This window comes from Typopeltis vanoorti, chromosome 21 (assembly GCF_054136105.1).
Source record: "Typopeltis vanoorti isolate ZY-2024b chromosome 21, IOZ_Tvanoo_1.0, whole genome shotgun sequence".
NCBI classification, from domain to species: domain Eukaryota; kingdom Metazoa; phylum Arthropoda; class Arachnida; order Uropygi; family Thelyphonidae; genus Typopeltis; species Typopeltis vanoorti.
Genome location: NC_143569.1, coordinates 106,255,726 through 106,269,276, shown reverse-complemented (window position 1 = coordinate 106,269,276; position 13,551 = coordinate 106,255,726). Strand labels below are relative to the sequence as shown.

General features: G+C 40.3%; 2 protein-coding genes across 2 annotated transcripts in view; one reads left to right on the top strand and one right to left on the bottom strand.

Annotated features, from left to right (window-relative positions):
• Positions 1-129, bottom strand: part of LOC150095175 (BTB/POZ domain-containing protein 6-like) — a 33,595-nt gene extending 33,466 nt beyond the window's left edge. Inside the window, exon 1 of the mRNA XM_090411002.1 lies at positions 1-129. The gene's annotated coding sequence lies outside the window, so the exon portion shown is untranslated.
• The window catches only part of LOC150095174 (uncharacterized), a 31,660-nt gene continuing 18,238 nt past the window's right edge, over positions 130-13,551 (top strand). The window contains exons 1-2 of the mRNA XM_090411007.1: positions 130-249; positions 734-973. Coding sequence (XP_090267133.1) covers positions 242-249; positions 734-973 — 248 coding nt within the window. The 5' untranslated portion in view covers positions 130-241. The remainder of the gene's footprint in view (positions 250-733; positions 974-13,551) is intronic.

Here is a 13,551-nt window from a genome sequence, read left to right as displayed (position 1 = left end):
TTGTGATATAGGAGCGGGATTTAAACGTTGGGATAGTTATTTTAGACTTGTTAATGATGATCGAAAATGCCACGGCAGTCAAGATTCTATTCTATAAATGTGACCAAGTTGCGCTGAGTTAAAGAAAAATATTAAAACAAACGGAGAAAGCATTCACTATATATCTTCGACATTGACCTCAAACAAAGAGAGAGGAAGTACTTCTTGATTATAGAGGGCGCTACTAAATCATCTAGAAAAAATGCTAAAGTAAGACATAATTAAATATAATTCAGTCGATTCTAAAATATTGATGTCAGTTAATCATTAAATGTATTTAATCAAAGTATCTGAACTAAACTGCTAAATGCTAAATTTTGTGCAACCTAATTAAAAGTTTTAATTATTTATTTGTTGCTTTACATATATAGTTTTATTATTATTATCATTATTTTTTAATAGTTGAATTTTAGAAATGAATGAGAAATGATTCGGAAAAATGGCAAATTCTCCATCTTGTCAGTTCTACTACGTTCCTATATTTGTCCTGAATGTAGAATTGAATTTCAGAGAAAAACGTTTAGAGAGAGAGAGAGAGAGAGAGAGAAGCAGTATAACTAGCAAGAGTTATGTCAAAAAAAGTTTGTTATAGACAGTTGTGTTTTACACATTCCCAAGTGCGCTGTATTCTAATATAGTGCAGGTGGGAAGATTTCGGAGTGTAATAAATGAAATGTGCCTTTTTCCCCTGCAGACACCGAGGGACTCACTGGCAGAAGAGCAAGGCGACCATCACGGAGAGAACAAAATTCCTGTTAGAACAAAACTGCATGACTGACGTCAACTTCTATGTGGGGGATACAAGGACGCAAATTTCAGCCCACAGATTAATACTGGCGATAGCAAGTCCTGCATTTGAATATTTACTCGCTAACCAGGAAGATGAAATAGCGGTGCGCGAGGTCAGCGCCACTGGCTTCAAGCTGATGCTGAGGTAAACACTTGAACCGTAGAGTAATTGAGAAACACGATACATTGAATGATAAGAAAAATTCACTTTCATTTTATAGGTTATTTCAAAAGCAGTTAAAAATGAAAATATTTGTAAGATTACTTTATTGGAAAGAAATATTATAAAATATAACTAAATAAAATGATTTATTGTAATCAACAAGATAAGTAAATGATTCGCACATTTCCTTAACAAAAGTTTTTATCCCAATCACGCCAATATCCCCTCACTTAAATCTCTCTGTCTCTCTCTCTCACTCTCTCTCTCTCTCTCTCTCTCTGATCACTATCTTTCATTTCTGGATTCTGTTCCTCATCAAATTTTCAAGACTTCGCCAATCATCCCAGAAATGTAGATAGTCTGTAATCTTGCGCCTTGTGTTTGGCACGACACTTGTGCAGAGTTACTCTTTAACCATCTTTCATCTCCTTTGGCAAGGCGCTTCAGTTGAGTTACCACCAAAGTCAAATCTACTACCAATTCCTGGGTACGTTACTTTATCACAGGTGCTGTATTCCAATCAACCAGGAATGTGCTGTCTGGAGATTCCGCAATATATGGAAGACCTTTAGTTCATTCATCTCCATACATATATATATATATTTATTTTTTATTTTATTTTATTTTTTATTTATTTTTAATGTGAATATAAGAATCTTATATACAGGATTAACCGGTTTTTCGGAATATATAGATACTTTTTTTTTTTATTGTAAACATAACAATCTTATATACAGAATTAACCGGTTTTTGGTACTCTGCAGTCACAGAGAGAGGTTACATGCTCGTACTCTTGTTGAGGTATGTTACATCGAAGTCACTTATAAGGCTAATTACATTTTTTTTTTTTTTTTTTTAATTAAAGCCATTAAGAGTTATTTTAACATGATAACATAAGATCTTATTTTAACATAAGAACATAAATGTGGAAGAACATAGAAGTTACTATTGCACAATATTATCTATTAACATGAGAGTGCCAGCTGATTAACTTTCGCACTGTTAAGCACAACAATCCTTCTTTCTTCCCCCTTTTTTTTGGGGGGGGGTAAAGGTGTCACTTCTATGCTGGAAAGTGGATTATAATGCAGTCGCCCTGCTCAGCCAGGAGTTGATTCCGTGGATTCCATTCTTGGTGGAAAAGATCTAAGGTGTTGTTTTGCCTATGGTGGTGATGTTCGTGTAGGATCCGACATCTCACCTTTTGTTGGAAGGTGAGATGTTGTACACTGAAGGTAAGAGCTGCCGTTTCCCGAGTCAAACTGATTAATTTAGTGTTGACTGGGCATTCCAAGTAGATATGCCGGACCGTTCCTAATTGGTAGCAGAAGAGGCAGTTATCTGAGACGGTTGAGTTAAATTTTCGTAATATAGTAGGAATGGGTAATATATTATGCCACATTCTCCACTGAATATCTGCGTCAGGTTTGATGGCTCTTGTGCGATATGGTAGATCCCATTGAAATAGTGTTTGATCAGATGATGCAGGATTTTCCAACAAAGTGCTTTGGTTCGACTGTTCGGTTAGTGTGCTGTAGATCTTGTTGGTGTTGCTGGGTGTAAGTTTCTCCCATGAGTTATTGGTTTTTATCAGAAAGATAGGCGCCAAAACTTCTGAGTTTGTAGGGCTAAGCCCCACTTCTGTTATGCTATCAGGCATAGCGACTTGAAACGCGGCCTTTACGGTGTCTATCTGCTCAGACTCATTCCCATATTCTAGGTTTTCGAGCGAATTTGGAAAGCGCCAGGTGAGGCTTGGAGAAAGAATGTCACCCAAGATCCTCACGTTTCGCCAGCTCCATGGAGGAAAGAAAAATTCTTTCTGAATGATCGGGCTTCTTACCATCGTGTTGTGAAAGATGGGTTCCATGAGGATTTCAGGTAGGGATGCTGTTTTCACTGTGTGCTGGAGGTTTAGCTTGTTCCATCGTCGAAGGGCATCTTTGTAGAAGTTTGTTAAATTTCCAGGCACTTGAGCTGTTGTCATTCTTAAGGTGGTGGAGAGAGAGAGAGACCTCTAGTGGCAGAAGTGAAAATATACTCAGTGGTGCATTTGTGTGATATTTCAGGTTGTAGGGCATTTATAAGAAATCGAGCGCGGAACGTTGTTATCCTGTTGTCAATGGAGACCAACTTTTGTCCTCCATCTTTGAGAGAAGTACATAGCTGGGATTAGGAAAGCCAATTTGTTTTATTCCATATGAATGGATATATGGTTGACTTTATTTGTTTGATGAATTGCACTGGTGGCGTAAGAATCTTTAGTGTATGCCAAAGGACACTGGTGGCTATTTGGTTAACGATTATTGTTCTCCCTCTTGTGGAGGCAGAGGCTCGTATTGCTGCCCACTTTCCTAGAACTTGCTTGAAACGCTTGTTTAGTGTTTCCCAGTTCTTATCCACATAAGAGGGTGTGTTTCCTTGGTAAATCCCCAGGTATTTGTTTCCCTCTGTGGACCAGGTACCATACATTGGGGAATCGGTTCGGTTTTTCCATTTGCCACACCACAGTCCTATGGTTTTATGTGTGTTTAGTTTGGCTCCTGAGGCTGCCTGATATTGTTGGTATGCCATTTGTATGTTATGAAAGTCCTCTTCTTTGCGGGCTATGATTGTAACATCATCAGCATATGCTGTCAGGATTATGGTTTGGTAGGGAAGTTTAGGGCGGCATGCTTTGAGCAGCATGCTGAGTCTACACAAAAAGGGTTCGATGGCAATTGTGTAAAGAGGACCGGAGAGTGGACAGCCTTGTTTAATACCTCTACTGTATGGTGCAGTTATGGTAAGCCTGTTGTTTATTTTCATGCAAAACTGTGCCTTGGCATACAACATTTTGATAGAGTGAATGATGCCTGAGCCAAAGCCAAATGCTTTCAAGCAGTTGAAGAGGTAAAGGTGTTCAACGCGGTCGAAAGCGTTTTCTTGGTCTAGTGTTACAAGACTCATTGTTTCACTGTTGTTGTTCGCTAGGCTTATGAGATCCCTTATGAGGTGTAAGTTTTCGTGGATAGATCTTCCAGGGATGGAATAGCTCTGATGTCTATTTATTATTTCGCTCAGAGCGGGTTTAAGTTGGTTGGCAATGGCTTTGGATATAATTTTGCAGTCGGTGTTTGTGATAGAGATGGGTCTCCAGTTTCCTAGTTTCGTCGCGTCTCCTTTCTTTGGAATGAGTTTGATAACTGATGTTGTCATATTGAGTGGAAAGCTATTGGTATTCGCTTCGACAAATACTCTGTAGAGGATTGGTCCAAGCTGTTCCCAGAAGGACTGATAAAATTCAGTGGTGAGCCCGTCTATGCCAGGAGATTTATCTTTAGGTAAGGAGGTGCAGGCAGTTTTCAGATCGTGTAACGTGATAGGGAGTTCTGTGTTACTCCTTGTTGTTGGTGAGAGTCTTTTCACATCGGAGAGAATTATATTCGTGGCCTCCAAAAATGTTGGGCTGGCTTGGTACAAATGTTTGTAGTACTGCAAGGTATATAAGAGGATTTCGTCATGATTTTCTATGATGTTTCCATTATCTGTTTTAATAGCAGATATAGTGGTGCACTCTTGTTGGCGTTTTTCTAGTGAAAAGAAATATTTTGTAGAGGCATCTGCGAAGTTAATACGTTTCCGTCATGCTCTTTTTTAGTGCTCCTCTTGCAGAGTGCTCTAGGTGTGAGCGTATGGTGGCTTCTAGGGACTGGTATTCCTCAGATTCAGGATGATGTAATTGCTGTTGTTGTTGCAAATTTTTAAGGGCTGAATGCTTATTCAAATTTCTTCGGTGACTATATTTTTGGTTGAATACCTTAACTTTGGATTTAAAAAGTGACCACCACTCGGAAATTGATTGTAAAGTAGGTATATCTCTGCTGCGAGTTTCGATATAGATTTTGGAGGTTCTGAGATATTCTGTATCCTGTAGTAGGCTGTTGTAAAAATCCAGTATGCTCCTCCTTTGTGTCTGGTGTGTCCAGGAAAGCAAATGTTAAGAAGATTGGAATCATGGTCTGATGCATAAGATGGATGGTATGTAACTCTCCTGATGTCGGGTATTGTGTGCATCGATGTGTAGTATCTGTCGAGCCGTGCCTGGTATAAGACACTGGTAGGACCACCTTTGGCTCTCCAGGAGAACATTTTCTCATGTGGGTGCAAGTGTCTGAAAGTGTCAGTCAGCTCGAAGTCATTTATTACATCCTGGAGAAGCTGAGCTAGTGAGTGTCGATGTTCTTGGCATTGCTGTCTGTCCATTTCAGGATCCAGAGTGCAGTTGAAATCCCCTGCCAGTATGATGTGGTCATTGACCTTGCTGAGGTGGTTTCGCACAAACTCCAGTACCTGCACTGCAAGCTGGTCATTTTGTGGGATGTATATGTTAATGATATATATTTTATTTCCTGTCTGAGTTGTAATGAGTGCATATATTGCACACCCAGGAAAGGTATCGATTATTTCTACTTTTAGAGCGCTGTTTTGGTGAATTCCAATGCTGACTCCCGATCCATGAAGTTGTATGGCAGAACAGTGGTGCATGGTATAAGGCCAGTTCTTCCAGTGTTGATATGAAACTTTGCTGTTGCAATGGAAGTTAGTTTCCTGCAGCATAACTATTTCTGGCCGGTGGGCAAGGATATGCTGCAGGACCAGCCTGTTTCGCAGTGGTGTGGCACATCCTCTAGCGTTTAGTGAGAGAAGGTTTATTGAGGTGCTCATTATTTTTATGGTTTAGTTTTATTTGGTGCGGTAATCCTCACTTCCTTTACGTATATTTACGCTGCCGCTGGGATTCAAGCCCGTTTATCAGGTAGTATATCCTTTTCCTGAGATTGGTGGTTTTTCTCCCTCTTTTTCCTGCCAGAATAGTTCTTAATTCTTCCAGCTGGGTGATAAGGCCACTGATGTCAGCGGTGTAGTCATAGGCTGTCAGCAGTTTTTGTGAAGAGCCTCGAACTTTTTTAAGAAAGCTCTGAAGCTGCTCACTTGTATGTGGGCCTTCAGTGTGAGCAAGACCTGCATTTCCAGTTTCCTCTTCATCATCTGAGGACTCAAGAAGCTCTATCTCTTCATCCCCCTCTACAGGCTGTTGGAAGGGTTCCAGAATGCTTGGAGGCAAAGGTTCCCTGCTGCAGCTGCGCTGGTTTGTCTTTGGCTTTTTTTCCATTTTTGTTTCTTGCTCCTCTTCGTTATTTGTATCTTTATCAGAGTTAGTTAGTTGTCTGTGTTCCGTTTCCTTTTCTCTAGGATTGCTTTTAATCGATGTTGGTGGAGGTTCTTTCGAAAGTTGGGTTTCTTTAGTGCTACCACTTGATTTTGTCTCCTCGGTACTGGACTGAGAGCTGTTTCCATGAGATCTTTGTTGTTTGTTAGGGATGCTCTGTTTTTGGGGGTTAGCTGCTTGCTGCTTCTCTGATCCGCTAGGGTTAGTAGTATTGTTAACCGGTTTCTCATTTCTGGGTATATACGGGCATAACTTCCTTACATGGCCTTCTTCGTGGGAGTAAAAGCACTGAGCAACTGAGCAACAACAGTAATATAAAAGGTGCAGGGTACTCCGTCTATTTCTGTGTTGATTATTTTGGGTATGGAGCCGATTGTATTATCGCCAAAGTGCATTAGAGCCTGTCTTCTAAAGCTCTTGATGTGAGCGAATTCAGGCCTAGTTGTAGAGGCGCGTAGCATTCGGATTTTACCTGTCACTGCGCCGTATTTTGATAGTAATCCGCGAAGCATTTGATGGCTTATTTTCGGTGGGACATTTGACACTGTTACTTTTGTGGGAGAAAGTGCGATTGGTGAGACATTCACGTGGCATGCTCCGATGTCTATTCCCTTTTCAATTAATGTCTCAGACCAAGATGCATTGTTAAAGTACATTTGTACGGTTCCGGCAACTCTTGAAATGTGAGTTATATTTTTTGGGGGAACATGTTGAGCTACTGCGTCTAGATACTTTTCCAGTGGGGTATTTTCGATTGCGAAAATTACAATTCCGTTATCTCGGGAGAAACGGTTGGCTAGGTGAACGTTTGTACGCGCGGTGGTCGTTGTTGCAGTAGTATTAATTCGCGCGGAGGTATTAGCTACAATGTTGGCATAAGAGACAGAGAGTACTGACCTTTGTCCGTTGTTGTCCGGGGGGCTGAGACTGATGTCTTTTCCTTCTCTGGAGCTGTGTCTGGCGTCTTTTCCTTGATCGAATTCTGCGACCTTTGACCGATTACTGCTGAGCTCGGGTGTGGACTGGCTGCTGCTGGTGGTGATTTGCTGTGGTTTATACTGGCCATTGCTTCGGGCGAATATGGGGAAACGCAAGCTATCACAAATTCCCGGTACTCGAAGGCATACCGTTGTAACAATAAGCACACGAACAAAGAAGATTTAAAAATTTTAAATTTAATATAACTTTTCCTAGCTTCACAAAATTGGAAAACTAATTTTTTAACGCGATAGATTAGGTGCTTACGATTATGTAGGTATAATACTTGAAGTTGATTGACGTATTCGACCGCACAAAATACAACTTTAGGCAAGAGCGACTTTGGACACGTCTACACACTTCAGCGTCGCGACTATCTGATCGGAATAGATAGATAGATAGATAGATAGATAAGACAGATAGATAGATTTTAAAAAAAAATTATTTAACTTGTTAAAATATACATAAACATCAGACGATAGGTAACAAGGACTATTTACATATTATAAGTATATATATATTACAGAGAAAGAAACATTTTCCTTTCGGGTGTACAATAGAGAATGCAAGAAATGAATTCAAAATTTACAGTTCAGTTTCAGTCTGAGTTATCTATGAGATGAAGCGTATTGTCGTCGTCAATCAAGAAGAGGGTACCAGTTGGATTCCAATCCACTATGAATTTCGCGACAGTTCTTGTTTCTTTGAAGTGCTTAAGTTCCAATAAAAGCCTGCTTTTTAGTTTCCGATGGAGGATATACATGAGGGTTTGTGCAGTTTCAGTGATGGATGGGTGCTGGTTACTTCTTGTCTGTTTTAGGTAGAAGCTGTACATGGCGACCTTAGCGCAGATGAAAAGGAAATTGCATGTTCTGTGTCTGTTTTCTTCTGTGTGGACTAAATTCCAGTAGTCTTCTTGGCTGTGTATGTAGTTACAGGTGCTAGAGGCAGTATTCAGGACATAGGTGATTATCACTTTGTTTGAGGGACAGGTCAGATATGTGTGTTCCAAGGTACCTGAAAGGTCACAAAATAGACACAGATCCGTTTCTCTTAGCTGAAATTTGTGGAGCTTAGAAGGAGTTGGCAGTTTCCACTGTATGTCGGAATCTGGTTTGGCACATTTTGATTTATATGGCAGATCCCACTGAAAACTGAGTGTCATATGCAGCCTTGTAGATGAGAGTGTTAAGGATGAATATAAGAAGGGAGAGAATATGGGGACACTGATATAAGGAAGTGGTATATTTTCTTGTAGTTGGAGGGAAGAGATAGATAGATAGATGATGAGGAGGAAACTGGAAATGCAGGTCTTCCTCACACTGAGATCTCACTTACAAATGAGCAGCTTCAGAGCTTTCTTAAAAAAGTTCGAGGCTCTTCACATATACTACTGACAGCCTATGACTACACCGATGACATCGGTGGCATTATCACTCAGCTGGAAGAATTAAAAACTATTCTGGCAGAGAAAAGAGGGAGAAAAACCACCAATCTCAGAAAAAGGATACTACCTGATAAACGGGCTTGAATCCCAGCGGCAGCGTAAATACACGTAAAGGAAATGAGGATTACCGCACCAAATTAAAACTAAACCATAAAATAATGAGCACCGCAGTAAACCTTCTCTCAGTAAACGCTAGAGGATGTGCCACACCACTGCGAAACAGGCTGGTCCTGCAGCATATCCTTGCCCACCGGCCAGAAATAGTTATGCTGCAGGAAACTAACTTCCATTGCAACAGCAAAGTTTCATATCAACACTGGAAGAACTGGCCTTATACCATGCACCACTGTTCTGCCATACAACTTCATGGATCGGGAGTCAGCATTGGAATTCACCAAAACAGCGCTCTAAAAGTAGAAATAATCGATACCTTTCCTGGGTGTGCAATACATGCACTCATTACAACTCAGACAGGAAATAAAATATATATCATTAACATATACATCCCACAAAATGACCAGCTTGTAGTGAGGGTACTGCAGTTTGTGCGAAACCACCTCAGCAAGGTCAATGACCACATCATACTGGCAGGGGATTTCAACTGCAATCTGGATCCTGCAATGGACAGACAGCAATGCCAAGAACATCGACACTCACTAGCTCAGCTTCTCCAGGATTTAATAAATGACTACGAGCTGACTGACACCTTCAGACACTTGCACTCACATGAGAAAATGTTCTCATGGAGAGCCAAAGGTGGTCCAACCAGTGTCCTTTACCAGGGACTGCTCGACAGATAATACACAGCGATGCACACAATACCGTACATCAGGAGAGTTACATGCCATCCATCTCATGCATCAGACAATGATTCCATCCTTCTTAGCATTTGCATTCCTGGACACTCCAGACACAAAGGAGGAGCATACTGGATTTTTACAACAGCCTACTACAGGATACAGAATATCTCAGAACCTCAAAAATCTACATCGAAACTCTGATCAGAGATATACCTACTTCACAATCAATTTCCGAGTGGTGGTCACTTTTTAAATCCAAAGTTAAGGTATTCAACCAAAAATATAGTCACCGAAGAAATTTGAATAAGCATTCAGCCCTTAAAAATCTGCAACAACAACAGCTAAAGCACTCTGCAAGAGGAGTACTAATAAGAGCACGATACAAACACATTAACTTCGCAGATGCACCCACAAAGTATTTCTTTTCACTAGAAAAACGCCAAAAAGAATGCACCACTATATCTGCTATTAAAACAGATAGTGGAAACATCATAGAAACTTATGACGAAATCCTCTTATATACCTTGCAGTACTACAAAAATGTATACCATGCCAACTCAACATCTATGGAGGCCACGAATATAATTCTCTCCGATGTGAAAAGACTCTCACCAACAAGAAGGTGTAACACAGAACTCCCTATCACGTTACACGATCTGACAGCTGCCTGCACTTCCTTACCTAAAGATAAATCTCCTGGCATAGACGGGCTCACCACTGAATTTTACCAGTCCTTCTGGAAACAGCTTGGACCTATCCTCTACAGAGTATTTGTCGACGGGAATACCAATGGCTTTCCACTCAATATGACAACATCAGTTATTAAACTCATTCCAAAGAAAGGAGACGCAACGAAATTAGGAAACTGGAGACCCATCTCTATCACATACACCGACTGTAAAATTATATTAAACCCGCTCTGAGCGAAATAATAAATAGGCATTCACAGCTATTCCATCCCTGGAAGATCTATTCACGAAAATTTACACCTCATAAGGGATCTCATAAACATAGCGAACAACAACACTGAAACAATGGGTCTTGTAACACTAGACCAAGGAAAAGCTTTCGACCGCGTTGAACACTTATACCTCTTCAGCTGCTTGAATGCATTTGGCTTTGGTTCAGGCATCATTCATTCTATTAAGATGTTGTATGCCAAGGCACAGTTTTGCATGAAAATAAACAACAGACTTACCATAACTGTACCATACAGCAGAGGTATTAAACAAGGCTGTCCACTCTCTGGTCCACGAAACACAATTGTCATTGAACCCATTTTGTGTAGACTCAGCATGCTGCTTAGGGCATCCATCCCTAAACTTCCCTACCAAACCATAACCCTGACAGCATATGCTGATGATGTTACAATCATAATCCGAAAAGAAGAGGACTTCCATAACATACAAATGGCATACCAACAATATCAGGCAGCCTCAGGAGCCAAACTAAACAAATAAAACCACAGGATTGTGGTGTGGCAAATGGAAAAACCGAACGGATTCCCCAATGACTGGTACCTGTTCCACAGAGGGAAACAAATACCTGGTGATTTACCTAGGAAACACGCGCTCTTATGTGGATAAGAAATGGGAAACTCTAAAGAAATGTTTCAAGCAAGTACTAGGAAAGTGGGCAGCAATACGAGCCTCTGCCTCCACAAGAGGGAGGAAAATAATTCTTAACCAAATAGCTACCAGTGTCCTTTGGCATATACTAAAGGTTCTCTCGCCACCAGTGCAATTCATGAAACAAATAAAGTCAACCATATATCCATTCACATGGAACAAACAAACTGGCTTTCATACTCCAAGCTATGTACTTCTCTCAAAGATGGAGGACAAAATTTGACCTCCATTGACAACAGGATAACAACGTTCCGCGCTCGATTTCTCCTGAATACCATACAACAGGAAATATCACACAAATGCACCACTGAATATATTTTCACTTCTGCCACTAGAGGTCTCTCTCTCCATAACCTTAAGAATGACAACAGCTCAAGTACTAGTAAATTTAACAAACTTCTACAAAGATGCCCTTCGACGATGGAAGAAGCTAAACCTCCAGCACACAGTGAAAACAGCATCCCTACCTGAAATCCTCATGGAACCCATCTTCCACAACACGATGATAAGAAGCCCGATCACTCAGAAAGAGATTTTCTTTCCTCCATGGAGCTGGCGAAGCGTGAGGATCTTGGGTGACATTCTTTCTCCAAGCCTCACCTGGCGCTTTCCAAAATCGCTCGTAAACCTGAAATATGGGAATCAGTCTGAGCAGATACACACTGTAAAGGCCGCTTTTCAAGCCGCTATGCCTAATGGAATAACAGAAGTGGGGCTTAGCCCTCCCAACTCAGAAAATCCAGCACCTATCTTTCTGATAAAAACCAATAACTCATGGGAGAACCTTACACCCAGCAACACCAACAAAATCTACAGCACTCTAACCGAACAGTCGAACCAAAGCACTTTACTGGAAAATCCTGCATCATCTGATCAAACACTATTTCAATTTGACTTACCATATCGCACAAGAGCCTTCAAACCTGACGCAGATATTCAGTGGAGAATGTGGCACAACATACTACCCAGTCCAACTATATTACGAAGATTTAACTCAAACGTCTCAGATAACTGCTGTTCTGCTACCAATTAGGAACAGTCCGGCATATATACTTGGAATGCCCGGTCAACACCCAATTAATCAGATTGTCTCGAGAAACGGCAGCTCTCACCTGTGGTAGTCTTCATACAGAAGAGGAATATTTCAATCTCGTCCATGCGGAGTCAAATAACCATTCATTCTGAAACTACATTTACATCACCACGAAAGCGGTAATATACAACTTCTACCTCAGACATACAAGACTAGACAGCACAGCAACTTCACAGAGAGAGGCAACTGACCACTCATTGCAGCCTTCAAACAAAAGGTGAGAAGTCGGATCCTACACGAGCATCACCACCATAGGCAAAATAACACCTTAGATCTTTTCCACCAAGACTGGAATCCACGGAATCAACTCCCGGCTGAGCAGGGCGACTGCATCGTAATCCACTTTCCAGCATAGAAGTGACATTATTTCCCCCATTGAAAGAGGGAAGAAAGATTTTTTGTGCTTAACCGTGCGAAAATTAATCAGCTGGTATTCTCATGCAAATAGATAATATTGTGCTATAGTAACTCCTATGTTCTTCCACATTTACGTTTTTATACAGCATCATATTAAAATAACTCTTAATGGCTTTAATCTAAAAAAAAATGTAATTAGCCTTATAAGTGACTTCGATGTAACATACCTCAACAAGAGTATGAGCATGTAACCTCTCTCCCTGACTGCAGAAAACCAAAAACCGGTTAATCCTGTAAATAAGATTGTTATGTTCACAATAAAAAAAAAATTCTATCAGTGGCGGCTCGTGGCTTGAAATCACGGGGTGCTGGAACTTTCGAAATAACATACACACTGTAAGAACAGTGTATACGTGTTTGGATAAAATATCTAAATTATGGTAAAACTTAAAAAAAAATGAAACATGAAAAAATATTGTTTATTATCGATAAAATTATACAGTTCAGTATAATTCAAAATTACTCAAAAATAAAATCCATTCCTTTAATGGTAATTAAAGGAATGGATTTACAATTTTTGGACATTACAATTAAATCCTTTAATTGTAATGTCCAAATATTTAAAGAGACGGAGTAAACACGATAAGCACTACGAACTCTCTACTACTTGTGCAAACTGCATAAAAACAACAGTGGAACTGCGCGACGGACAGTGCCGCATTATACGCCAATAGATCGCATCTCACTAATAAGGGAATTGTATAGGATTGTTGATGATAAAATTAAATATTACAAGCAAATATAAATAAATTAATAAATATATTTATATATCGAGAAAAATGGGGGTGCTGCAGTTCCTCAGTGCCTATGCGCGAGCAGCACCTGCATACTGTAGAGAAGAAAGAAAGAAATCCGTTAATGTGTTTCTTGGGGGTAACGTATGAGGAAAACTCTTCCAAATGAGAGAGAGGTATATGGAATGATAGAAGAGGATGAGAAATTGGTTGAGTGAGTTCGGATCCGAATGGAATATGGATGTTGACCA